General features: G+C 44.2%; 1 protein-coding gene across 6 annotated transcripts; it reads right to left on the reverse strand.

The window, feature by feature from the left end:
- Positions 1 to 59: 59 nt before the first annotated feature.
- CAP1 (cyclase associated actin cytoskeleton regulatory protein 1) lies at positions 60 to 26,846 on the reverse strand. 6 transcript variants are annotated; one of them, XM_081225240.1, is made up of 13 exons: positions 26,740 to 26,846; positions 12,971 to 13,095; positions 12,245 to 12,345; positions 10,489 to 10,566; positions 8,369 to 8,512; positions 8,182 to 8,267; positions 6,152 to 6,257; positions 4,798 to 4,975; positions 2,887 to 3,071; positions 2,582 to 2,705; positions 2,340 to 2,422; positions 1,880 to 2,023; positions 60 to 1,242 (listed from the first exon to the last, which is right to left on the reverse strand). In XM_081225240.1, the coding sequence occupies exons 2-13, from the start codon at positions 13,080 to 13,082 to the stop codon at positions 1,159 to 1,161; spliced, it is 1,425 nt and encodes a 474-aa protein (XP_081081366.1). In that variant the 5' UTR covers positions 13,083 to 13,095; positions 26,740 to 26,846; the 3' UTR covers positions 60 to 1,158. The 6 variants fall into 6 exon arrangements, with proteins under 6 accessions (XP_081081366.1, XP_081081362.1, XP_081081365.1 ...); XM_081225236.1 differs by having other exon boundaries at positions 12,245 to 12,348; XM_081225239.1 differs by having other exon boundaries at positions 12,971 to 13,092; positions 26,740 to 26,845.
- Between the last annotated feature and the right edge of the window lie 622 nt (positions 26,847 to 27,468).

Here is a 27,468-nt window from a genome sequence, read left to right on the forward strand (position 1 = left end):
ATTTTTCTTTTCGAAGTTCTTAAATCTCTGTACAGCAAATATCATACATAAATACTAAGCAAGTTTGGTATTAATTTTATTCTATTTTCTGTATAACTTTAAGTACATAAAGGTTCATTTCCGCAGGCCTCAGGAAATGGGTAGAAATCACAGGACAATCTCTCTTCCCACCAAAAAAAGTTGCATATTTTGGTAAAGTGTTTGTCCTAGAGGAAAAACTGAAATTTACATTAGCAATGCTGTGCAAGATTTTTACACAAGACCTAAAACCAGCCTGCAATGGAGATTTTAGTCCTCTGTTCAGGTGCCCAGACAGAAGCCAAAAGCTGTTGAGCATGACAGGGCAAAGGAAGCAATGAAGATGGATGATAGGCACCCAGCATGGAAGGAGAAAGAGAAGCCAGATTCCTGGGAATGGTGTGGTTTTCCTTTTTTTTCTCTCTTTTTAAGTCATCTCTGTAGGAAGGTGCTGGGCAGGGGCCCCAGAGAGAGGAAGGGTCCAAGACTCCTTTAGCTGGCCTGGGTGCAGGGCACCACCACAACAGCTAACACAGGACAACCTACTATCTCAGGTTCGGGCAGATGCAGGATGGAATGCAGAAGAAAAGGAATGTTTACAGGAAATCATTTTGCTTGGAATGCTAGATGGCCAAGCTTCAGCCTTTGGTCCTGTGCAAACCCTTGCCTCACTTGTCAATAGTGAAAATTAGTTTAAGTTAGAAGAACCAACTAGGATCACACCAGCTTCTGCTACCTTCACGCTCATCGTTAGAAAAAGATTAACTTGTGTGAACACTGTGATCTGTTAGTTCCTGGGGACTGCTTTATCCTTCCCCAAAGACTATTTGTTGGTCAAATAACCCCAAAGGCTGAAAGCTAAAACACACCTGTCCTGATGTGCAGTTCCTGAAGAATGGACTGGCTGTATGGTTGAGCTGATACGGAAAAGCTGCACCTTCCTGCAGAAGATCAAAGACCTGCTATCCCACCCCAAATCTTAGCCTGAGGTATATTTCAGTGAAGGCAGGTAGCTGTGCTTCTCAAAGCAGAGAAGCAGTTTAAGAGCAGAAAGGTAGAGGAAATCTAAAAAAGAACCATCTTGATACAGATTTATCCCACGGTGTGAGGGAGAGGGCAAAGAACCCAGTGGCACTTCGCTTATCCAGCAATTTCTGTCACTGTGGTGACCAACTTCCGCCCATTCCATACGGTCTTGAACTGTTCAGGGACTGGGAACTCATTCTGCAAATAAAGAAACAACAGGTTTAAACCCAAGCTAGACAATACCCTGGGGTTAATTAAATCTTAACTTTCTCCCAATGCTTGCTCGCACTAAACTCTGAGAGCAAGTAGGATGTAATGAGAGAGAAACTGAATCCACCTGAGAAAGCAAGGCTGTGGAACTGGCAGCGCACTGGCAGCGCCACATCTTCTAGACCACCTCCTCCACCGCTGACAGTGAAGGAGCAGCACAGTGTAGGAATGAGAACAAAGGCTCCAGAGCTAGACAGATGTAGGTCTGAGTCTGTTTCTTCCTGTTCACTGATCAGTGAACTTGCAGACTGTTAAACCTAAGAGGCGTAGATGGTAATGTGTATGGCTTCATGGCACCAGCTCAACAGGGTGCTGTGATTCAATCCCATTCCTTTCTGACTACCCTGAGCATCTGCTCTGCCTAAGGAAGGCAGAAACCACCCTCCTTTGGGGGTCTACTTCGTGGGACTACCTCATGTGTCTGTGTGCCTGAGGTGTGCACTGCTGGGCTGCACCCACTTGGTGCAGAGTGTCCATCAGCTGCGTTGGAAGACTTCTCCTCCAACGCAAGTCTTCAGTCCCTTCTCATTTCAGATCGTACTACTAAAGAGATCAAGGAACTTACGAAGTCATCGCCTTCTGTAGGAATGAGGACATTCATCTCAGAAGATTTGGCACTGACTATCTCACAATCCAGTGAATTCTTGCTCAGGTAAACGTGGCAGCCATCTGTTTTGTTGATGGAAATGGTTGGCACTTTACCCATTACCTGCAGGGGAAACCAAGAGCACTGAGTCCCAGCAGCCAGGAGAACAAGTTAGCTGTGGGAAAAGCTTTCACTGTTTCACGGGATTACATGAAAAACTCACAGGTGTACAACAGATACTGGATACTAGGGGCGGGTGAGAATGGGTACTGGAAAGAGCTCGTGATAAGGGCCAACTCTTTTCCTGCCACATCCAAAGCAGCTCAGCTTACAGACTCTGTAGAGTCAGATTCCCACCACAGCAACATCTGTGGGTCGGCTGTGTCTCTTTCAATTAATTCCTCAGGGACTAAAGGGAGGAGCCAAGATACCAAGTTACCTGAACTTTGACATCCCTACTATTGATTATCTCCACAATGCCCACCACGTCATCGAACACCAGACCAAGTTTCTTACAGTTATCTAGGAGAAGAAAGGGAGCAGGTCAACAGTATAACTTTAAAGGAAAGTACTCGATTTAAAAATGAAGAATTTAAGGATCTCTAGAAATAAGGTAGGGTATGGTTCCAGCCCTCTCAAGCTCTAGGACAGAGCCTGCCTAGGTCAACAATAAGAACTCACCTACTGTAATGGAGTTAATTTTGCCCTTGATTTGCAATGTTGAGTTGACACACTTGAATATGTAAGCCACCTGTTTCAGCTCTGTGTCATCTATCACCAGGTTGGAAACATTCTCCTGATTTTCCTGTTAAAGAGATACCCCTTTTAGGAATCTCATCATTAAGCACATGCCACCCCAAAACTCAGACTATGCCAAACTGTCATTCTTGCAATCTAAGCCAGAACCCTGTACTCATTTGGCTGTGCTCCATTTAACCACTTTGTCCCCACTCCTTGTTCCCCCAGTCCTGGCATTTTTAACTCACCACTCTCCACTTCTTGCCCTCCAGTTCAAGTAGAGCTGGCTCCTTCTTTGTGACTGGTTTGGGGGAAGGACTGACTCCTGGTTTAGATGCAGAGAATGGTTTGGGGCCACTTCGTACTGGAGCACTCTGAGCCTTCAAGGCAGGGTTCTTGTGAGTCTTCAAGTCATCAGATACATGTTTCAGGGCTGTAAGAACAACAGCTGCCTCATTCCTGTCCTTCATACCAGGGCTTTGGGCTGAGGCAATAACCAACTTCTGCTATCAGAAGTTAAACTGATCCTTAAGAAAAAATTCAAAGCCCAAAACCAGAGCCTTTGAGATGTTCTCTCACACACAGCTTTGGAGAAGCACTTTTATAATTTTTCTTCTACCCCAAGATTAAATTATAAAGTTCCACTAAAAAAAAAAAAAGTGGAATGTGTGTGTACAGGGGGATGGGTATGTAAAAAGATCTAGAAAGACACATACTAAGTATCAGTATATACTCACAAAATACGTATGTAGTTTTTAAAGCAACAGAGGAAGAAAAAGTAGTATGTGATAATAAAGAAAATTTGGTAAAAGGAAAAAAAACCTCACAGCTAACCTATGACCCCCAATCAGTGTTAGCATTTGAAACTCCCCTTCCAATAATTTTTCTATTCATAGTTGTTTTTTATTTAGATATAAGCATGCACACTGTTAAGAAATTTGGTTTAACCAATTAACACAATAAAAATTTTCTCAAGTTAACCTATAGTTTCTAACAATATCTTTTTTGGGGGCTTCCCTGGTGGCGCAGTGGTTAAGAATCCACCTGCCAATGCTGGGGACATGGTTTCGAGCCCTGGTCCAGGAAGATCCCACATGCTGCGGAGCAACTAAGCCCATGCGCCGCAACTACTGAGTCTGCACTCTAGAGCCCGTGAGCCACAACTACTGAGCCCACATGCCACAACTACTGAAGCCCACGCATCTAGAGCCCGTGCTCTGCAACAAGAGAAGCCACCACAATGAGAAGCCTGTGCACCGCAACGAAGAGTAGCCCCCACTCACCCCAACTAGAGAAAGCCTGAGTGCAGCAACGAAGACTCAACACAGCCAAACATAAGTAAATAAATAAATTTAATAAATAAATAAATATATCTTTTTTTTTTAAGGAAAAACATTCCATAATCACCCTCAACAGGCTGACACATGCCTTGCTTGTGGACACGGCCCAATCTATATAACCAATACTGGCGTTTCAGCTCCACCACTCCTAAACACTGCATGGTTCACTGCAGAAAAAGATTTAATGGCTGCATAGTATTGCGTCAAGAGGAACATACCACAGTTAACCATATCTCTTACAGTGGGATATACAGGTTGTTACACCATTTTTAGCTGCTATGAATAACAATGTATAAAACTTGTTCTTTCAGTGTTTTTATAGGTAGATTCCTAGGAGAGTGCTGTATAATTTAGACTTCCACCTACTGTGTATAAGGGTGTCTACTTTCTCTACACCAACATCAGGTCATTCTTACGCAAATTTTCCGTATGACCAACATACACCCTCTGAGGACGTGAACCACCCCCTCCACGATGACCTCCTGAAGAGACCGCATGGTAACTTGGAAAAAGCTCTGGGGAACACTGCCGGTACCATGTCTTGGCACAACAGGGTAGGTACTCTGTATATGCCCCTTAATATTAAATCACTTTCCTCTGGGGAGAGAGATTCCCCCAACTATAATGATCCATTTTCAATTTCCATTTGAGTCAGCTCTGCTATCCCTTTAGGCAACCTGAAGGAATGTGACACCCCAAATGAATCTCCCATATACAAACCACGGTTCTGGTTTACAGACTGTTAGGTCTCTAGTTGGTAAGTTCTCGCCAAAACAACTTATTCACCAACTCTTCTTGCTTGCCAAAGCATTCACTTACCATGTGTGATGTTCTCCCCCTGATTAATCTGTGCAAACAGTGCTGAGCGTGAAGCAGACTCATCTGAGCCTGAACTGGTGGGGGCTGGTGGGGGAGGTGGGCCTGGTGGTGGTGGGGGAGGACCCGATCCAGCAGAAGGTCCCGATGGCAATCCACTCAGTTCTTTTGCCACAGGCCCCTGGAACAGTAAGTGCAGGTAACACAGTCAGCCTCTCTTCCCCTCTGTACCATCCCCAATAGGGCCCTGCATGTGTCCAAGATACATGGGGTACCCACTGTGGCCCCTGATGCAATGATTAATGCTCCCTACCCACACCCAACTTGGCTTTATTCCTTCTCATCCTTTCCCAAGGATCCAAGTCAACTCCATTTTTCAACCTTCACATTTTTCCATTGGCCTCTACCTAATTCCAGCTCTGAACCTATAGTTCTAAATACTTACTTAGTGTGTCACTGGTACCTCAGACTCACAAAGTCCAAGACTGATTTCACCATCACACCCATGTCTCTATTTCAGTGAGAGATATTATCATCCAAGCTTGACCATTCAATCTTCTTTGAGTCTTCCAACCCCCTCAATCTCATTAAATCAGTTTATTACCCTGGTTATATCTCATTCTTTTTTGTACCAGCCCCTAGCACCATGAGCGCTTCCATAGTCTGAGCATAAGCCCTTACCCCTAACCTATATACTAAGACTCTTTTGAGGACAAATAGGACCATTATCACTCTCTTGCTCAAATACCTCTGATAGTTACTTATCACCTATTATAAAGTCTAAAAGTCTCAGCTACCTTCCTTTCCAGCCTTTCCTCCTAAATATGTGACTCTCCTTATTGAAGCCAGATGACCAATCTCGACACTTACTCTGCATTTACTTTGTTTAAGCTTTGCTGTTTACTAGTATTCCCATTTCTCCCACTTCTATCCTATACCTGAAAAGTCTCAGAGTATACCTCTTCAAAGTACAGTCTCTCCCAGTGAGAATCATTCTTCTCTTCTTCATACTCTGTAGTGTGTACCTTTATCATGGCACTTAGCTTGGTGATTTGTAGTGGGGTTTCGTATCTGTATTTTTAAGCTTCTTGAGGGTTGGCACAGTGTAACTCATTCATCTATCTCTCCTCCAGCCCAATCATTGTCCCTGACCCATGTTTACTGACGCTGAATAGAACTGACTATTCCTTCTCTGACCCTTGCTTTCTTTACTCTTTTTTCCCCTTTCCTTCTCTCCTTTTTCTTTCTACCCTCCACTGAGGAGACTAACATTCCTTCTTAGACCTTGGTAGTGCTCAAGTCTAAGAAACCTGTAGATCCGGTCCTGGAGGGATGAAAGGAGGGAAGGAGCACTCACCGTTTTGCTCCAGGCCAGGCCAGTGGTATGGAACTCCTTAATGTAAGCCTGCAGCTCTGTCCATATACTCAAGTAAGCTCTGACCCAGTCCACATGCTTCTTATCCCTGGGAGAATTAAAGAAGAACTCATCACAGGCAGTCAGGGTGCATTACAATAGTGATTCCAGATCCCCTCCTATCTGTGAACTCACATCCTCTGGCCTGTGGCGTTTCTTAGGCTCTGCTCAACGGCAGCTCTATCGTAACTGAGCTTTCCTTCTTTTTTTGAACCTATTCTCTTACCCTAATTAGACCAAAGTCCACATGGATAGGGACTCTAGATTATATCTTTCTATCTCTTAGAGCAGTATTCCTCAAACTTTTTTTAAAAGTAGCAAAACCACTATTTCAAAGTAGACCTTAGGCAGAACCTAATATACAAAACTGATAAGAGCAAACATTCCGTGCACGAAGCCATGGTAGAGAGGTCTCTGGAGCTTCACTGTGGATCTCTAGGACTCCAAGAAACTCAACTGCCTTATAGCATAATGCCTTATGTCAAAAATATGCCCTCCTCCTAAGAAATTAAAAATAAAAACTTACGTTAGGAGGAAATAATCAGTATTAAATTATAGAAACAGCACTGCACTATAGTTCAAGTCTCCTCTCTCTCTTTTTTCAATTTAAAAAAAAATTAAAAAAAAATTTTTTTGGCTGCGTTTCGGTCTTCATTGCTGCGTGTGGGCTTTCTCTAGTAGCGGCGAGTGCGAGGCTACTCTTCGTTGCAGTGCGTGAGCTTCTCATTGCGGTGGCTTCTCTTGTTGCAGAGCGCCAGCTCTAGGCGCGTGGGCTTCAGTAGTTGTGGCACGCGGGCTCAGGAGTTGTGGCTCGTGGGCTCTAGAGTGCAGGCTCAGTAGTTGTGGCACACGGGCTTAGCTGCTCTGCGGCATGTGGGATCTTCCCCGACCCGGGATCAAACCTGTGTCCCCTGCATTGGCAGGTGGATTCTTAACCACTGCGCCACCAGGGAAGTCCTCCTCTCTTCTTATACATTATTAGCTGGAAGAGTTTATGAATGTTTAGCATAAAGCCTAATTTCCTCAACTTAAATTGCAGAGTATACGGTGGAGTATAATGAAAACATGGTGATGCTTAATCCCAGGTTACTGGAAGGATCAAGGAGCGTCCTGGTGTTCTGGGACATTTTTCACCCACATGAAGGCTTATTCCATCACAGATGTTGGTTAACTGATGATGGACGGAAGAAAGGAAAGGTTTGGAGAGTTATGCAGCTAAGTAATAGCTGCCTGTAGTCACTCCAGCTCAAAACCAGCAATGGAGAAGTAAGAACTGGTGGACACGTGTGGTTGGACGTACAATGACACCCCTTGTGCAATACCTGCAGTGGTCAGGCAGCCTTCATCTCACTTTATCTGACCACGTGAATAGTCAGGGTCATTTTATAGTAAATCTTACTGAATCTTTTGCAACTGGGCCAGTTAGAAGTTTTCAACAAAGGAACAAAATCTTGACCACACAGGCAAATAAAAGGGCATTAGTCCATTTTACCTCCTAAACCTGGAAGGGTAAGGATGAGAAGACTCAAAAGTCCTCTACAGGGCTTCCCTGGTGACGCAGTGGTTGAGAGTCCACCTGCCGATGCAGGGGACACAGGTTCGTGCCCCGGTCTGGGAAGAACCCACATGCCACGGAGCGGCTGGGCCCGTGAGCCATGGCCGCTGGGCCTGCGCATCCAGAGCCTGTGCTCCGCAACGGGAGAGGCCACAACAGTGAGAGGCCTGCGTACTGGAAAAAAAAAAAAAAAAGTCCTCTACAAACCCTGGAGAAAAAGCAGAAGAGGAAACAGAAACACTTCCTGCTTGCAAATACAGCTGCTATGAGTCAATATCTATCACACTTTCCAAAAAGCAGCCCTGAGATAAGAGAACCAACACAGCAGCCAAAGGCAGTTTAACTTAACCCAAAGCACTCCTCCAGCAAATAACCAGCTGGGTTTGTCCTTTACCCCTTGAGGACAGGCTGGACTTACACATCTTTGTACTCCTTGAGGACTCGGTTTGTATAAAACATGGCAGCATCATTCATTTCCTTCACATAGGGACCAGGCTTGGGAGCCTAGAAAAAGAGAAGCTGTCAGTGACTTGGGGCCTCTCCAGCCATATCTCCTTGCCTCTGTCCATCTGTCCCTTCCCTCCCATGGAAGCTGTGCCACTCACCATAGCCACCCAGCCCAGGGCCTGGATACTTTCGCTGACACCTGACAGGTGATTGAACAACTTGCTGCCTCGGTTCTTCTCCCGAAAGGTTATCACTTCTTGGATCTGCTCGGAGATGGGTGCCAACAAATCGGAAAGCTTATTCTAGAAAAGGATGCAAGAAAAGACTGAGGTTAGTGTATTTTTATAGAAGCCTTTATGCTGCTCAACTCTGATCCTCCAGGCAAGAATTCTTCACGGGGCTTCCCTGGTGGCGCAGTGGTTGAGAGTCCGCCTGCCGATGCAGGGGAAACGGGTTCGTGCCCCGGTCTGGGAAGATCTCACATGCCGCGGAGCGGCTGGGCCCGTGAGCCATGGCCGCTGGGCCTGTGCGTCCGGAGCCTGTGCTCCGCAATGGGAGAGGCCACAACAGTGAGAGGCCCACATACCGCAAAAAAAAAAAAAAAAAAAAAAAAAAAAAAAGAATTCTTCACGAACTACAACAAGCATGCAAATAAACTCTGTATTTATCTTGCAAAGGTTCACATGGCTACAATACTGCTCATCATCTCCCTCACCTTAGACAGTTCTAACTCCCCAGGCTGGATTCTGTGGTTCTTCATGATCAGGACCCATACTCCAGCTGTACCACAGAATTCTACCATTTCTGCCACTTGCCTCTTTTCTGTCCCACTAACAGGAGACACTAGTTCATTTCTGGGCCCCTCTCTTTCCATCTATCCGTGTGCTCCTCTGCGTCATGAGGGACAGCACTCCACCAACCACGCTGGCCTCCTACAGCATCTATCGTCAGCATAACCAATTCTGGCACCTTATCACACACCAGCACAATTTACTAATGGACCCATATAAACATGCTTTTCTTTGTAATTGATTCTTCAAAGACAAGGGCTTTGTCTTAGCCCTCTTTTATAATCCGTATAGCCCTCAACACGTTGCTAGCCACATAGCAGGTGCTGAGAAGAGATCTGTTGAATCAAATGCAATTAGAGGGCTTGGCACTTGAGCAGACAGCTTAGCAAAATGGTTGAATCTTGTGTTTCTGTGTTTTCATCCTTCATCCGAAGCTTGGTTTCCTGAATATCTCATTTCTCAGATCTTAGCACGAGAACAGTCTAAAGCAGGAGTCAGCAAACTTGCTGTAAAGAGCCAGACTGTAAATATTTCAGACTTTGCAGGCCATACGGTCTCCGTTGCTATTTTTCAACTCTGCCGTTGTAGTGCACAAAGCAGCAACAGACAATACTTAAAAGAATGGACATGGCTGTGTTCCAAAAAAAACTTCATTTAAAATAGGTGGCAGGCCAGATTTGGCCTGCAGACTACAGTCTGCCAATCCTCAATCTAAAGCAAGGGAAAGATAATAATGTCTCAGCTGCCTGATTTGTTGTGGAAAGTGTGGGCTTGGAAAAAAGGTTTAGACAAAATGCTTCAACTATTCGAGACAGATTAAAAATTAGAGTCCAACATATTTAACATTATCTTACGCTATTTTTACGTTATTTAGGCATGCCAAGGGTTCACAGGTTTTAATACAGCATTAGTAGGAAGACTTATTTTATTAGCCTTCTGCCTAGGAAAGCCAAATGCAAAAAGAAGAAATGAAACAAAACTAAAATGTTTGGCTCTGAGAAAAATCTAAATTTTCTCTAATTTATTTTCATACTTGTGGCAGCATAAAATCTTGAGGTAGGAATAAAGTTAAAGAGAGATGCCTAACCACTGAAGGGCGAGGGGAGAAGCAGTACTTTAGGAGTTTTAGGATCTCCCCAGCAGCCTTCCTAAGCCCACCCATAGTGGAACAAGAGAACCACTCTCTAGGTCCCAAAGGGCACAAGGGACAATATGATGAAATTGGGCTAAGAATGTCTATTGAGAGAAGCAGCAAAGTCCCAGGGATAACTACAGTCCTAAGTAAAATGACAGAAAAAAAGCCATTAGAGCCCAATAAATATATACTCAATGGCACATTCCCATAGTGGCACTTAAAATCTGACTCCCCCTCTGGGATTTTGTGTGAACATACATGAGCCTAGTAGGTCTGTCTTAGCATGTTGTGATAGCTTGGCAGAAAGCTCTCAACCTGTCCTGTGCATCAAACCAACTAGTAATGAACTTACGCCTGCTGGCTGCTGGCATTGAGAGGCTGTAACCAAGAGCGCTCGCTCCAACTTCAGACCCGTGTGGACCATCTCTGCCTGAAAAGGAGAGGAAAGGAGAAGAATCAGCTATCAATGACACTTTACAACTGGAGAGGTCCTGGTAAGAATAACCTGAAACTTCCACTTCCATGTACTCTGGTAGCAACCCAGAGCAACACTTCATGTTGACTTCTTCAAGTACTCCTGATTCTTGGGACTGATGGCAGACTAATATATCATTGTTCCTGCTGGAACTAATCAGGGATATAATCCAGAGTTGGAAATGAAGATAACTGGGGCTAGCTTTCGATGAAGTCAAGTCAGCAACTGAACATGCAGGGCGATATAAAGTGCACTGAAAATCCCTCTTACCTCTCATCACCTCCCCTCCCAAATCTGTTCTCAAGAACTAGAGGTAAGAGTTAAAGCAAAAGCCTAAATTTATGCCTCAAATTCTCAAGCTATTTACTCCTTTGTGTTAAAGCTATTTTTCAAATGTTGGACCATGACCTATCACAGATAATTAAATCAACTTTGTGACCCCATAACCTGCACTTATTAAGTGAAGGAGAACAGAACAATGAGTGCAATACATCAACTGGAAATTATTTCAAAAAAAAAAAAGTGCAACACAAGTAGCATAATGTGAAACTTATATCTTAGCTACAAATAGGCATTTCTTTCTTTCTTTTTCTTTCTTCTTTTGGCTGCGCCGTGCAGCATGCGGGATCTTAGTTCCCCAACCAGGGATCGAACTCATGCCCCCTGCAGTGGAAGTGCAGAGTCTTAACCACTGGACCACCAGGGAAGTCCCACAAATATGTATTTCTTACTGAAGGTCATGACCAAGAGTTTAAGAAACATGAGGCTATAAGTACTACAAATACAAAAACTGAAATTGAAGTCATATATTTTTTCTGGATTTGTATTTTTAAAATATAAAAGTAAAAAATATATATATAAAAGTGATACATTTTAAAACCTTTTCAAATGTGACCTACTGTATAAAGTAAAAATGCAAGCCCCACACTCCTATCTAAGTCCCAGTCCCACTCTCTAGAGTTAACACCATTGCCCAACAGATGGTATATAAGAGGCTCCAAATAGCTCTTCCAAAGATCAAGCAACCAGTTTTGCTGACGGGTCAGGAAGATCCTAAACATGGTTCTTGCTGACAAAGGATCACTTAGAAGACTAGCAGGAGGATTCTGGGTCTCAGAGAGAGAGACAGAGTAGGGGCAAGGGTGACAACGTGGGTAGCAGCACATGAAGGGAGGTTGGTGGAGAGGCACCTGTCATTGCCTACTTCACATTCTTACTGTGGGCTAAGTGTGAAAATAACTCACATTAGCATATCTTTAGCATAAGTACCATGCTTAGTTTTATAAATGCTAAGTCATGATGATGACTCCTTTGAATAAGCCACCCCAGGCTTGGTTATATAACACACTGGGATCAGACTGGTAGCATGTTCTCACTACAAAGATGAACCAAGCCATATTTTATGCACCAAGCAAACGATCTGTATAAAAGAAGCCCACGCGGAATATGTGATAAAAGCAGGGAGCCTGGAAAAACCTGAGGAAATGTTCCAGTGCGTGGACTGAGTTCCTCAGTGCAGGTAGAAGAGAAGGAGCCAGGAGCCTCTCAAGGGGCTCTTCAACCAAGAATGAGTAGGATCTGAAGAAAGCCACCAGTCCTTAAAAGAGGGGAAAAAAGGGCCAAACCTCCTTACATGCTTCTGCACATCTCCCCCAATCTCTTTACTGATCTTGAGGTACTCTGCCACAGGACCGGCCAAGAGTGAGTCAAATGCTTGCACATATGGAGTCGTTCCTGCTGAAGACAGACACACCACGAAGAACTGGTCACACATCAGAAAGAGGATTTGTTAAAGGCACTTCCATATGAAAGCAGAGAGGCAAGGTAACACAGTAAACAGAAGGCTGGAGCATGAGTCAGGAGCCTGTGTTCTAGCTCCAGAACCACCATTAACGTCTTGTGCGACCCTGGCTAAGTCCCCTTTTCTTGCTGAGCTTAATTTTCTTTACCAATAGAATGAAAATAAACAAAATGATCCCCCTCAAGGTTCTTTTTAGCTCTAACATTCTGATTCAGTTGGGCATGTGCAAAATGGCCAATTTGCCAATCGTCTGGAGAGAGGAAATTTAATATCACTTGTCATTTGACTTATACTAGAGTCATTTTGCCAAAGAAAGAACAGGAAATATCACATAAGCAGGAAGTTCTCGTGTTAAAATAACTTAACCACAGGCCTCCCTGCACAAGTCACTTCCTCCCTTATCTGTTCACAGCAATAACGAATTATAGGCAATGAACTTTCTAGATTAAATATTTTAGGGAGTTAGCTCCAAAGGAATATACTGTGACAGAAGAATTTCTGGCCAGGACACCAAGTATTCACCACTCAAGGTATTCTGCTGGCTTGTATGCTGCTTACCTTTTGCAGCACTGTCTGCATACCCACAGTGCATGTCAGAGGCCTGGGAGACTGCCTCCAGGCGGCCCACCGCTCTCTCCAACCTTTCTACCAGATTTTGCATGTCAGCCATAATGTAGCACCTGCTGAAACAGATCAAATGTCATTTGTTGTTTTAATATTACATAGAACCTAGGGAGAAAAGAAAAAAGAATGCCCTGGGAGTGAAGAGGATGCCAATTCTGAGGAACAGAATCATTTTACAGTAAAATAAGATGGAAGATAGTCTAGCATATTTGCAAAATCATAGAGACTTCATTAAGCAAAAGAACTAGCCAGGAAAGTGTTAACTGAAAGCAAATGGTTACTCATTCAAATACTTACTGAATATTTACTATGATATCACCAAATAAATATTTGTGTAAGAATTTAGAATTTACAAAGTACAGTCTCATATATTATCTCAGTTTAAGCCTCTCAACAACTATTTAGGAATGGAAAGATAATTACTATACTCTCAGAGATAGGAAACAATTTCAGTGAAGTTAAATGACTTGCCTATAGTCTCACAGTTAGCTGGCAGGGAAGCCAGTCCTCAAATTCAAGCCTTCTGGCTCTAAGTTCTGTGTTTTTTCCTACAACATCCTGCTGTCTACATATGGAATGCCCAAAACCAAGATGAATAGGGTATTTATCCTGCCCCCAATAACTTACAGTCTAATAGAGGAGACTTTACATGTGCACTAACAACTGTAAAACAAATAGAAAAAAAAATTAAGGTGACATAAGTTGCGGAGAGAATAACACAGGATTTCAGAGAGGGGAAGAATATATCAGCGGAAGGATCAGATAAGGCTATTATGGCAAAGCTTCCAATTGAGCCGGGCTTCAAATGAGGGTGGGTAGGATCTGGATATGCAGCAGGGAAGGAGAACAGACACACCCAGAGAGCTTGTTACAGATCTTTCACAAGTACCAACTTATCTGAACTAGCCTCATTCAATGTCTAATATCCTAAAGAAAGTAAGCTCCAAAAGAGAAGGGACCTTCTCTGGTTTGTTTCCTAAACAAGTTTATCCTCTACCATCTAGACCACTACCTGGCAGGTAGAAGGTGTTCAATAAATATTTTAGAAGTTAATGAACCTGAAGTATAGTATCCCAGAACTCCAGAGAGACAAGGGTTCTGAAAGTTACCCACAAATATACATAAATAAGTGTTAATGTTATCAATATACATCGACATAAAGTGCTTTAGACTATAGGTGATCTCATAAAAATCAGTCAGTGTAATCACAATCAAAGACTTGACTTGGAGAGATTCCATTTCAAAGCATTAATTTATTCAGGCAACTGAAGCCGAATGAACTCAACTCCCTTGAAGCCACCTAAAATGACCATAGCAATTATAATTCCCTCAAAGACAGCTACATGACAGAATATCTCATTTAACACACATTGTCTTCCCTGTGGAAGAGAGAAGCAACTCAAAAGATAAACTAAGGAAGACAATATCATCCCTGTCCATTCTTTTCCATGTACAGGCTCTGATCTCTCAGAGCCCAGTGATTTGCCAGAGAATGTTGTTTAAAGAAGAATCAAGGAAAAAACAATAAGAATGCGAACCAAACAAACCTTTCCATTCGCCGGCCTGAAGAGGTAGCAGGAGCCTCCAAATCTGTACTCTACTCAAAATGGAACAGACTATGGAGCAGACTAGAAGCATCCAATATATTCTCCCTTATGTTATGGCACAATCACCCAAATATCCAAACTGCTGCCCTGTTCATTCTGGGTACTATCCAGGGACAGACACATATAATCCACCACACTCTGTAAATCCCAGGGGAAAAGGCGGTGACTGCAATAAACTCCCAAGCTACCTTGCATTAATAAATATCACCCATTCTGTTATAAAACATGTTCCTTTGGACATAATGGATGCTATAAGTTCCGGCCAGTGTGAACATGGTAACACAGTACAAGCATCTCTAAAGGCTGCCAGGGTTCATGAATACTGACCTATCTGAAAAGCTTAATAATACAGCTTCATGGATTTTGGTTCCTTCTTTTCCATCTTTTACTTGTACTTTAAGCTTTCAATGCTAAACAAGCTTTGGTTGTGCTGTTTAACTTAAGCAGAATGAGAAAAGACAAAACAGCTATCATTATAGCTAATCTCATTCCACCACTAATCAAATATAGGAGAACAGTTCCTAGTTTTTTGTTTTTGGTGGGGGTGGAGTGAAATTTGAGATGTTATGGGAAAGAATGTCTAGAATTGAAGGACCAAAAGACACACCTTGTCTTATTCTTTATGTACGCATATTCGTTCTTTAGGTGGTCATGTCCACTCCAAAGCCGTCAACTACCATTATTGCGTTACTATCCAGTCCACTTGCTGAGTGATACCACCACAACCACCTATAGACTAACAACTCCCAGAGCAGTGTATCCAGCTCAGGCCATCCTTCTGGGATTCAGAATTTTAGATCCAGCTTCCACCTAGACATCTCTACCTGGATGTCCCAAAGGACATCTGAAATGTCCAAAACAGAACTCATCATTTTCCCTAGCACTGCTCTCACAGACTCACGGTCTCAGTAATCCAGCACTACCAGCAATCAAGATAGTAACCTGGGCTTCCCTGGTGGCGCAGCGGTTGATAGTCCGCCTGCCGATGCAGGGGACACGGGTTCGTGCCCTGGTCCGGGAAGATTACACATGCCGCGGAGCAGCTGGGCCCATGAGCCATGGCCGCTGAGCCTGTGCATCCGGAGCCTGTGCTCCGCAACGGGAGAGGCCACAACAGTGAGAGGCCCGCGTACCGCAAAAAAAAAAAAAAAAAAAAAAGATAGTAACCTGGAAACTGTTAAGCAGTACAGTATAGTGGTTAAGAGTGTTGTTCTTTAGAGAAGTCAGAGAGACTGGGAGTTTGAATAGTGGTACTCACTGGCTCTGTGTCTGAGTGTTACCAAACTTTCTCAACCTCAGCTTCCTTATTTGTAAAACAGGGACAACAACAATATAAAATCCAAAGGGCTGTAGTGAGAATAAATGAGGAAATACACGTGGAAGTGACTGGCTTGCTCAGTCCTGAAAAATGGTTAGGATTCCATAAACATTAACTAAATGATCTCCTTACTAATCTCATCAGTCATCAAAATCCATAGGCTCTATCTTGCATATCATAAATAGATGCCCCTTGTCTTCATCCTGATAAAAATTCAGTCACCATGACTTTGCCTAGATTACTGCAATAACCTCTTCACTAGTCTCCTCTAATTCCAGTTACAAACCCTCTTTATCCATTCTCCTTATTACCGCAGTGATTCAGAGTAAAGTCCAAGCAAGGGTTTCCATAATCTGGCCCTGCTTTATTTCCTACCACCCTGCCAGTTTTATCTCCTGCCACACCTTTCCTCAACAGTCTACAGCAACCCAGAACTACCTGCATTTTTCCAGAAAGAGTTATGCTTTCTCTCACTTTTGAGCCTTTACAGTGCTATCCACTCTGCTTGTTTGCCTTCCCTTCCCAACCTGTTCCTTTTCTCATAACTCCTACTGCCTTTTTCAGATTCACCTAAGGTGTCACCTCCTCTAGGAAGCTTTTCCAGTTTGGTATGTTTTCCCTTCTCAATCTGCCCCCTTTCTAGAATTCCTACTGTCCATTCAGTCTCAGCCAAGGTATCACCTCCCCAGGAAGCATTTCCAATATGTGCTCCCACATATCATTGTGTACTTATCTCTACCACACTTTAACACACTGGTTTAAAATCATTTAATAGTCAACAGGCAATCAGTCACCCTACAGAAGAGACCATGTCTTGCCTTTGTAATTCCAGTACTATAAACATGGTAGGCACTATAAATACAATAGGTTAATAAAGGTCCTTGGGAAAAATAAATACATAAGTGTCTTTACCCCCTCTCCCCTCAACCCAAGTCTGGTTATCTCCTCTCTGTGTCAAATCTGGGGAGAAGTGTGTGGGGGGGGGGTGTTTCCCATTCTTTAAAAAAACATTTTTTTTTTGCCTGTTTGTAGGCTCTAACAAACATCCCCATCTTTCAAATAAACGCTGCCTTCTTGGGCAGAAATTAAATTGATATCGAGATCTTCAAACCAAGTGCCATAAGGAGATAACCTTGTTTATTAGATGATATAATACTAATTAAAAACAGAACTCCCTTAGAGTTGTAGGTGCTTTATATCATCAAACTGCTGCTTCTTTTGAGACTTAAAATAATTCTGTGACGTATGTTATAAAGATACTGATCCCCATCTTTAGAATGAAGAAACTGACAGAAGTTAAAAAGCTTGCTAGGTATCAAACAACCGGTGGGGAGAGAACCTAGCCTTGAGCACAAATTTTCTAAGGCTCTTTTAAGCAATTAAATGACTAATGGGTTCATCACAGCATCCAGCCCCAGCTGTCTGCTGAGCACAGCACTGTGGGTTCAAGGTCTCTTTATGGTGTCTTTAGGCACATTATTAGCAGCTTTCAATTCCTCTGCTCTCAATTTCCTCTATGGAGACCAGTATTTTTTCACATTCAGTACAGACGACACATGTTTGGAAAGCCAATATTTAAAATAAGGTTTTTCCCAAGAATACAGAATTGCCAGAGCAGAAAACTATAGCTCTGCCTAATCTTGCTCCCTGCCATTTCTGAATGACAGTAGCCAAGAACTATACATAAGCCTCCGTAATGAAGGTACAGATTCCCAACTATTTAAGCATTCATCATAAAAGCTTCAGAAGGAGAGGCAGTCCTAATTACCCAAGTCTAAATAAAACTTGGATTCAGGAGACCAAGGTTTAAGTCCCAATTCTGCCACGTATTAACTGTGTAAGTTTAGGATAGTCATTTAATGGACCCTCACCTAGCACACAGAGATGTAAGGATCAAAGGAGTTGGTTTTATAGATTAGGTACTTTGGGAGCCTTAAAATGCAGTTCAAATGTAAAATGTTATTGCTGCATACCATGGACTAGAATACAGGCTCCAGAAACATGGCAATTTATCCATTCTCCCCACCCCTGCTGCCCCAACCCTCCAAATCTGCAGCACCTAGAACAACCTGGCACACAGAAGACACGCATAACATGAAAGTCCTTAGCACTGTGACAGCTACTGAAGAAACAGAAGACCCGCGGTCTCTGCCCTCTAGAAGCTTTCATTCTTATTGGGAAGGGCAACGCAAATGAAATACCAATGGACTAAATACTGAAGACTATATTTTTTAAAGTTCTGTTAGAGATTAACTAATTTCATTTGGATTGGGAAAAGTTAAAGTTACCAGCTAATACAGTGGAGCTTTTTCTTTGCAGAATGTTGTATGGTCCTGAATTATATAGTATAAATGACTACATGCTTGGAGAAGAAATCAATGAGGACTAAAGGTAGTCTCAAGAGGTTTCAGGAGGGAAGTGGGGCATTTTGACAGAAAAAGTAAAAGAAAAAAGGGAAGACATTCCAGAGCAATCAAAAGCAAAGAGAGACCAAGAAGGCTATGTACAGAAAGTGTGAGAAGGTTAGCCCACATAGTCTCATGGGAAATAAGCAAGCTGGGCTAGGTTATGGAGGGCCCTGAAACCTGGGCAGTATTTGAATTTGATGTTGTGATAAATGTGAAGCCATTCAAGGGTTCTGAGGGAAGGAATAATATGATGAAAGCAAAATTTTTACAAGTACTGTCTGATAGAATGGGTTTTAGGGGGAAAAAAGGGAAGATATTAGGGTCTAGGTTAGGTTGAAAGCTGTTCAACTAGCTGCAAAATAAAAAAAGTGGTACTGTAAAAAATACTTTTGGTATTGCAAAGGAAAAAAATAATCACTTTTAGGCCGCTAAGTGACCAGCACCTAAATTAACAGTAAAATAGTTTTTCTACCCTGAGGGAGTCTAGCAGGAGCAACAAAGCTACCTTCCACTGAATCACTGGCTTTTAGGATCAGGAGGGAATCTAGAAAGCACCATCTGATGACAGAACAGACCTTTCAACATTCTCAGCAATTAGTCAGGTAGCCTCTATTCAAACACCTTCAGTGTGGAGAACCCAATACTTCTGGAGGCAGCCCATTCCATTCACACAGCTCACAGTATTTAAAAGTTCTTCCTTAAATGGAGGCAAAACCAGTCTCCCTGCAACTTCCACCCACTGATCTTGGTTCTGCCCTTGGAGGTCACACAAAACAACTGAGCATTAAACACAGAACAAGTATTAACTGTGTGGTACTGACTACTGAGTTACAGTAGCATTCAGAGAAGGGAGTCAAAGATGACTCCAGAGTTGCAAGTCCAGGGAAGTAAGAGAATGATGACACTATAGGAAAAAACAGGTTTCTGGCACGTTCTAGCTAAGGCAAAAAGATGAGGTCAGTTTTGGATACACAGTTTGAACAGAAGATGAAGCTTCCAAGTGGGAATGTCCAGTAAATAGTTAGAAATGAGCTTGGGGAAGAATCAAGGCTAGAGATCAATGTTTACAAAGTCATCAGCAAGGAAACGTCATAAAGTCATGAGACTGCATAGGCTTTTGGAGGGATATCATGCAGAGCGAAAAGAAACCAGGAGCTTGATTCTCCAGCAATTTCTTTTGTGGTCTGAAACCAAGCAAAATCAGAAATGGTCAGTGATTCCTGCCAAAGCTGCTTCATATTCTCATCATTCTAACAATTCAAGCAACCCAATTCCTTCTGCCTGTCATTCAGAAGTAAATGGAACCAGGTTACTCCTGCAGTTCTTGCCTCTTCTCACCAGGCAATTAAGGCAGTGGAATGAATTTCTACTCCTAAGAAGTTGCTATGCTTAAAATGTTTTCTACTTTGTCAGGTAGTTGTTCCTCTAAGTCATACCCTTAAGTAAAATCGAAAAGAAAGCAACTACACAAGTCACCCTGTATGCCATGGTAGCCCAACTGATCTGCTTCAAAATGCTTGTTGGCCTTTGCTTTGTAATTCTGTTCCCTAGATGTTATCCTAAGAAAATAATACTAACGGGAAAACTGATAGGCATGAAGATGTTCAATGCTGTGTTAGCTTAGACTTCTAATTACAGGGGAAGAGCTAAATGCACTGTGGAAAAAGACCTGAAAAAGAACACAAAATTTACAGTATTTGTCACATTCGAGTGATGGAGTTTTAGACAATTTCCCCGTTTTCCAAAAATTTTTTTAACATAGTAATATAATTTCTTTATAATAGAAGACAACAAAACAAAACAGCTCCACTTGGATATCTCTCCTAAGCTACCACTAAACTATAAGGCATTAGTTAGTTCTATTCCTAACAATATAGAACTTCTCATCACTAGACTCTAACATGTTACAAAGCAAAACCTACACATGCTAATAGGCTACTTACAAGTTGGCTGAGTTAACCCAGAAACCAAAGAACAGACACCACTTTGCCCCAGTAAGATGCCATCTAAATCTAACCCAAATCAGGAGCCACTGTTCTTCCCCAAGCATTTGGTTTCTCTGATGAAACCAATGACATTTAGTGTCTGAGTCACTGCCACCTGAGGTTTAGATTAAAACACAAAGAAAGGCCTGTCTCCTGCGGAGGGAAAGAATTCTACCCAGTATCAGCACTTGTCTCCTGACCATTAAACATGGTCCTCTATCTAAAATTCCAGGAGTGAGTAAAGCTAGTAATAGTGTACAAGCTGAAGTCAGACTTGAGACCTAGCTGTTTCAATGCTCTGGGGCAAATAGATAACCTTGTGTGGTCAAGGGTTCCCCTCTCTCTCACATTCAAGGAATATTACGAAGACTAACACCATAAAAGCATTCAGCAGGCATCTTTTATATTGTATACAGAAAAACTACATTGGTTGATTTCAACTGGTAGTTGCTGTAAACAGAACAGCATTTCCCATTCTCATGCATAAAGATAGATTCAAGGATGCCATTTGTCGCTAGCCATGATTCAGCTACAGCTAGAGATACGAAAAGATCTGCAACTGTAAGTCTATAATTAACTTACGTGTAGGAATTTTAATGACCTCTGGAGGGGAAAAAAAAAAAGCAAGCTCACTTCTTCCATTAAACATTTCAACTATAACTACTTTCCAGTAGAATAGAAAAATTTGATACAACAGGTCTGGTAATACAAGGCAAACAAAGCTGCACTGTAGCTAAGGAGTATTTTTAGAGTTGATGGTTTTTATTAGGTTTACGTGATGGTATATCAAGAACAAATAGTTTCATGGTGAATGCTAGAGCCGCATTAATTTAAGGATGATGAAACTACAGTCGACCCTTGAACAACACGGGGGTACGGGCGGGCACTGGCCCTCAGTGCAGTGGGAAATCCTCCAATAACTTTACAGCCAGCCCGCCATATCTGCCCGTACAAGTGGACCTGCGCAGTTCAAATCCATGTTGTTCAAGGGTCAACTGTATAACAATTTTATCAGTCAAAATAAATCTTAAGTAACAACATCATAAACTACATCCAATGTAAAATAAATGATAATCCCTATCCACTAAACCAAGCTGTCTAAACGCAGGCAAAGAAAACAGGAATTTATATAGCCCCAGTATAGGGGAAATATAAATCTGCTGACTTGCACTGTCAACTAACACCAACCTCATTTCTAGTGAGTGCCTAAACAATGGCCTTTCTCTATTAAGATCACATCCTCTGAGGGAAAAAAACACAAAAAGGCAAGTTCTTCAAGGCCCACCCAGAAATTCCTCGAATGAACAAAAATTCTTGATGCCTCAGTGAAACCCATGATTTATTCCTTGCAAGGTACCCAGTGTTTATCATGTGCCACACACTGTGCTAACCACGGCCATGGAGCCTGCCCTCAGAGAACTGAGTTGGAGAGATGAGACACCGCACAATCAGAGCTATGATACTTTCTCATGCATTGTTCTCAATCAGGGGCAATTTTGTCCTCCAGGAGACATTTGGCAATGTCTGAAGACATTTTTGGTTGTCACAGTTGAGAGAGTGCCCCTGGCATCTAATGGGTAGAGGCCACGGGTACTGCTGAAATCCTACAATGCACAGGACAACCCCACAAAATGAAGAATCACGTGGCCCAAAATGTCAGTTATGCTGAGGTTGAGAAACCCTATTCTAATGTAATAATGAGCAAAAGTAAGTGCAAGAGGTACAGATAAAATGCTGATGTAATAGTTTAGGACTTTCTAAATCAGAATGTCACTCTGTACCACCCAATGAAAACTAAGATGAGGGTCTGACTATGGAGAACTCTGTAAATTGGACAATAGAGTTTAGACTTGATTATTTGGGAAAATGAAGCCAGTGAAGGGTTAACAAGATGAAAATGGTTCTTTTTAAAAGAGTAGTCTGGGCTTCCCTGGTGGCGCAGTGGTTGAGAGTCCGCCTGCCGATGCAGGGGACACGGGTTCGTGCCCCGGTCCGGGAAGATCCCACATGCCGCGGAGCGGCTAGACCCGTGAGCCATGGCCGCTGAGCCCGCACGTCCGGAGCCTGTGCTCTGCAACGGGAGAGGCCACAACGGTGAGAGGCCCGCGTACCACAGAAAAAAAATAAAATAAAATAAAAAACGTAAGTAAGTAAGTAAGTAAGTGTAAGTAAGTAAGTGTAAGTAAGTAAGTAAGTGTGTAAGTAAGTGTGTAAGTAAGTAAGTGTAAGTAAGTAAGTAAGTAAGTAAGTAGTCTGGGGCTTCCCTGGTGGCACAGTGCTTGAGAGTCCACCTGCCGATGCAGGGGACACAGGTTCGTGCCCCGGTCCGGGAAGATCCCACATGCTGCGGAGTGGCTGGGCCCGTGAGCCATGGCCACTGAGCCTGCGCGTCCGGAGCCTGTGCTCTGCCAACGGGAGAGGCCACAACAGTGAGAGGCCTGCGTACCGCAAAAAAAAAAAAAAAAAAAAGAGTAGTCTGGGCTTCCCTGGTGGCGCAGTGGTTGAGAGACCGCCTGCCGATGCAGGGGACACGGGTTCGTGCCCCGGTCTGGGAAGATCCCACATGCCGCGGAGCGGCTAGGCCCGTGAGCCATGGCCGCTGAGCGTGCGCGTCCAGAGCCTGTGCTCCGCAATGGGAGAAGCCACAACAGTGAGAGGCCCGCGTACCGCAGAAAAAAAATAAAATAAAAAAAAAAACGTAAGTAAGTAAGTAAGTGTAAGTAAGTAAGTGTAAGTAAGTAAGTAAGTAAGTGTAAGTAAGTAAGTAAGTAGTCTGGGGCTTCCCTGGTGGCACAGTGCTTGAGAGTCCACCTGCCGATGCAGGGGACACGGGTTCGTGCCCCGGTCTGGGAAGATCCCACATGCTGCGGAGTGGCTAGGCCCGTGAGCCATGGCCGCTGAGCGTGCACGTCCGGAGCCTGTGCTCTGCCAACGGGAGAGGCCACAACAGTGAGAGGCCCGCATACCGCCAAAAAAAAAAAAAAAAGAGTAGTCTGGGCTTCCCTGGTGGCACAGTGGTTGAGAGACCGCCTGCCGATGCAGGGGACACGGGTTCGTGCCCCGGTCTGGGAAGATCCCACATGCCGCGGAGCGGCTAGGCCCGTGAGCCATGGCCGCTGAGCGTGCGCGTCCGGAGCCTGTGCTCCGCAACGGGAGAAGCCACAACAGTGAGAGGCCCGCGTACCGCAGAAAAAAAATAAAATAAAATAAAAAACGTAAGTAAGTAAGTAAGTAAGTGTAAGTAAGTAAGTAAGTAAGTGTAAGTAAGTAAGTGTAAGTAAGTAAGTAAGTAAGTAAGTAAGTAAGTAGTCTGGGGCTTCCCTGGTGGCACAGTGCTTGAGAGTCCACCTGCCGATGCAGGGGACACGGGTTCGTGCCCCGGTCTGGGAAGATCCCACATGCTGCGGAGTGGCTGGGCCCGTGAGCCATGGCCGCTGAGTGTGCGCGTCCGGAGCCTGTGCTCTGCCAACGGGAGAGGTCACAACAGTGAGAGGCCCGCGTACCGCAAAAAAAAAAAAAAAAGAGTAGTCTGGTTATGGTAGAGAAGCTGAAGTATAGATACGAAAGCCAGTTTAGTAGAAAGTAAATAAAGAAACTGATGAGGACAAGTCAAAGGAATAATCACTAGGACTGGCTAAGATATAGCTTGAGGATACTCAGATTTCAAATCTCAGGATTAAATTTCAAACCAGAAGGTTCAAGTTTCAATGACACTGCATTTGCTTGTTTAAGTAAAATGAACCTTTGACTCACCATACTTCACAGAAAACTGAAAGGAGGAAGTCACTTTTTAAAGGCTCAGTCCCTAGTTAAAAAAATAACTGCAACTAAACAAAGGTATATATAAGCAAGAAAAGGGGTGAAAAAAAGTTCAGCCTTCAGGTTGGAAACAAAACATTTTACAAACTAAACAGCTAACCTCCTCAAGGCAAAAATACACTCACTGAATCTTAACAATACCATCACTTTTGGTTTGCATGACAGGCTGTACTTGACAAAGTACTTTCACAGTTACCATTTTATTTAAACTCCTCTGAAACATAAATTATGTCCATCTGATTGATGAAGTATTTCTGGGGAAGAAAAGGGGGGGGGAAATTCCAACAGAAATTTCTTTATACTGGACAGCAGCAAGTCAAACAATTAGCAAAATACCAACCACAGAATAAATCCAAACGCATTCATACAAGGCATCAAAAGCCCTTCACAACCTGGCAGCACCTACCTTTTTTTCTGGTCTTAACTCCTACAAACCCCAGGCTCCAGTACTTCCCTGAACAATATAAACCCTCTCCTGCCTCCACACCTTTCTCTTGCTCTTTCTTCTAGTTGAGATATCTTATTAGACATCTTTGCTTAGATGTGCTGCAAACACCTCAAACTAAATATATCCAAAATTCATTTTCTTTCCATGTCACCTCTCCAACTTGACCCTCCTCTCACAGTACCTATATTGGTGAATGGTGCTACGCAGTTCCCTAAACCAGAAAACCAGACAATCATCCGAGGCTACTGCTAGTTTTTCATTTCCATAAACAATCAGCCTTCAACTCTATGGATTCCATCTTTTTAATATTGCTCAAATTTGATCCCTCCTCTCCTTCCCATTCTCATTGTCTTCATGGTTCAAGCCATGTTCAAGCTTCCGAACACTGGTCTACTTCCCCATTATGTTCCTTCCCCCTTGACAGGCTGAACTAAAACATCAATCTGACCACATCATTTTCCTACATAAGAGCCTGCAAAGCCTCCCCACAGCTTTCAGGGTAAGCTCCAAATTCCTTAGCATGGTTTACAAGGGCCTTCATATGTGATCCACCCCCACCCACTTCCTCCACTTCTCTGAGCATTACTGGAATTCCAGTCATGGTCTTTCACATGTCCAGATTCCATGTCCTTGCACTGGACCCTTTGGCTGGAAATCCCTTTTCCAGATTCACCATACGGCTAAACAAATCCTGCAGGACTTAGCCTCCCACTTCCTCCCCAAAGCCTGGAAAGCTGGCTCAGGTATTCCTCCTCTCAAGAGCCCTGTGCTCACACACTATGACAGTGTAAGCCACCCCTGATTTACTTGTCTGCCTCCTCCTCCACTCCATGAGAACTACCGTATTCTTAGTCACCAGGGCTAGGTGCCTCATTTAATATGTGCCTCACACATATCAAGGGCTCAATAAATGGCTGGTGAATGATTAATGTGCTGGGCTGCCCCGGTTTTCACTTGAACAGGGATCCCTATAAAGAGCTTCAACTGACAGTTCTGATACTAACTTCTGCTCTCTTCAATGAGCTCTTCATGCTTCGAAACTCATCTTAAACCCTGCTTCTGCAGAATGGATTTTCCTGAGCCCCTCGTTACATACTGCCAAAGCACCCTGTTCTTCTTTCCTAACACTCATCACATTTATAATTATTTGTTAAATTCCCTGCAAACACCGTCAGCTCCATGAAGGCAGGGTCTACCTTGTTTTGTTTCTGCCTTCCCTGGATGTGGCAGAGTGCCTAACAAAGAATAAACACAATTTGTTACACTGAATTTAATCCTGTGAGGTGAGCAGAGATCTCCACTTAAAAGATGACAAAAATGAGGCTCAAACAAGTTAAACAAAGCGCCTATGGCTACCGATGCTTGGCAGTGGGACCAGACCAAAACTGAGCCAACTGGTTTCACGTCCAGAAGTATGCAACACCTTCAACAAAGTTAACTTGGCTTTTCAGGATCAGAGCTATAGACTAGGAGAAAGGGGAGGCTCTCTGATTGCAAACACAAAGACCCGATCCTCTCTTTTTAAAAAAAACTGCCCAGGTGTGCCAAACAGGCTGCATTTATAAAGTTCCACGCAGCGAGTAGCCTTTAACCTGCAACTGCCCGCGAGACGATACCTACTGGAAGACCACCCGAAGGTAGAGAGAGGTTCCTAGGAAATGAACGGGGGAAGGATCTGGGGCTGGTAATCTAAGGAGCTGAGGTCTAGATTCCGACTGTTTCCGTCGCTCGCTGTAAGATCTTGGACCAGCCTCCTCTCTCCGGGGATCAATTTACCCATCCAAGCAATGGGGGCGAGACCAGGGATAGAGAAGATTCTAAGGTCTCGGAGGTTCCTTTCAGTCAGAGCACCTTAGGAATCAGGCCTCCGCTGAGGCTGATGGCCAGAATCGCGAAGTCCAGCAGAAGGGGCCTCCCCAGGAGAGCCTGGCTCAGTTGGTCACCGAGGCCCCACCTCAAGAGACCGCGCCCAGGATCCCGGGTCGGCCTGAGGGCCCCGCCGCCGGCCGCCTCAGGGGGGCTCACCGCATGCGCCTAGGCCAGAAGGGTCATTAACAACGCCAGGGGCCAGTGGGCCGCGGAGGGGACCATAGTGCCTACCCCGCCGCGCACACTCACCTCAGAGATCTGCCTCACCTCGGGACTGTGATCAGCCGCTCTCCACTTCCGGCAAGAACCGCCCAGCAATCTTCGCGCGACCCACTTCCGTGCCCTCACTGGGCGCGGCACCCCCACCGGAAATGAACCGCCGGCCGAAACGCCGGCCCAGAGGAGGGACCGGGGAGGAAGTCTGGCAACTCCGCTCTTGACTCCGCCCCCTATTCGCCAAGCCGGGGAGAGAGAATCCCTACTAGCCTGGGAAAAGAGTCCCGCCCCCAAGGCGGGAGCGACGGGGAGCGTGCCTAAGGCTGGCCACGCCCTTCTATCAGCTGCAGCTGCCGGAATCGCCCGGACCAATGAAGGGCCGAAAGTACTGGCTAAGCTCCACCCCCGAAGAAGGAGGACAGATGAGTGGTTAATTCTCCTGTCAGTTTGGCCTCTTTGGCAAAGGCCGGTTCCTTTTCACAGTAGTCAAGAAGGGGGTTAACCCTTCAGTCGCTATTAGGGTCTAGCCGGAGGATTTTCTGAGGGCGGGAATCACGGGCGGCCGTCTACTCTCCGAGGGGGATCAAGGCTAAGCTCCGCCTCCCTCTGGGCGTTCAAACCTCGGTTTCCCCGTTTGTGACGTGGGGAGGCTATTGCTCTGGACAGTGTTTCGGGAGGACCTGCGGAGGCTGGGTGTGGGGAGGGGTCGGCGGGGGCGCTCGGGCCCAACCCCGCGTTTCTGGGCATGCCAGCCGCCGCCCC

The sequence above is a fragment of the Mesoplodon bidens genome, assembly GCF_964165515.1.
Source record: "Mesoplodon bidens genome assembly, chromosome: 2".
Lineage (NCBI taxonomy): Eukaryota > Metazoa > Chordata > Mammalia > Artiodactyla > Ziphiidae > Mesoplodon > Mesoplodon bidens.

Coding starts and splice junctions, on each gene's coding strand:
- CAP1 (XM_081225236.1), bottom strand. CDS start 13,082: ATGGCTGACATGCAAAATCTGGTAGAAAGGTTGGAGAGAGCGGTGGGC. Junction 4,976..6,151: donor GCCTGGCCTGGAGCAAAACG/GTGAGTGCTCCT, acceptor TTACTGTTCCAG/GGGCCTGTGGCAAAAGAACT. Junction 2,423..2,581: donor AATTAACTCCATTACAGTAG/GTGAGTTCTTAT, acceptor TTCTTCTCCTAG/ATAACTGTAAGAAACTTGGT.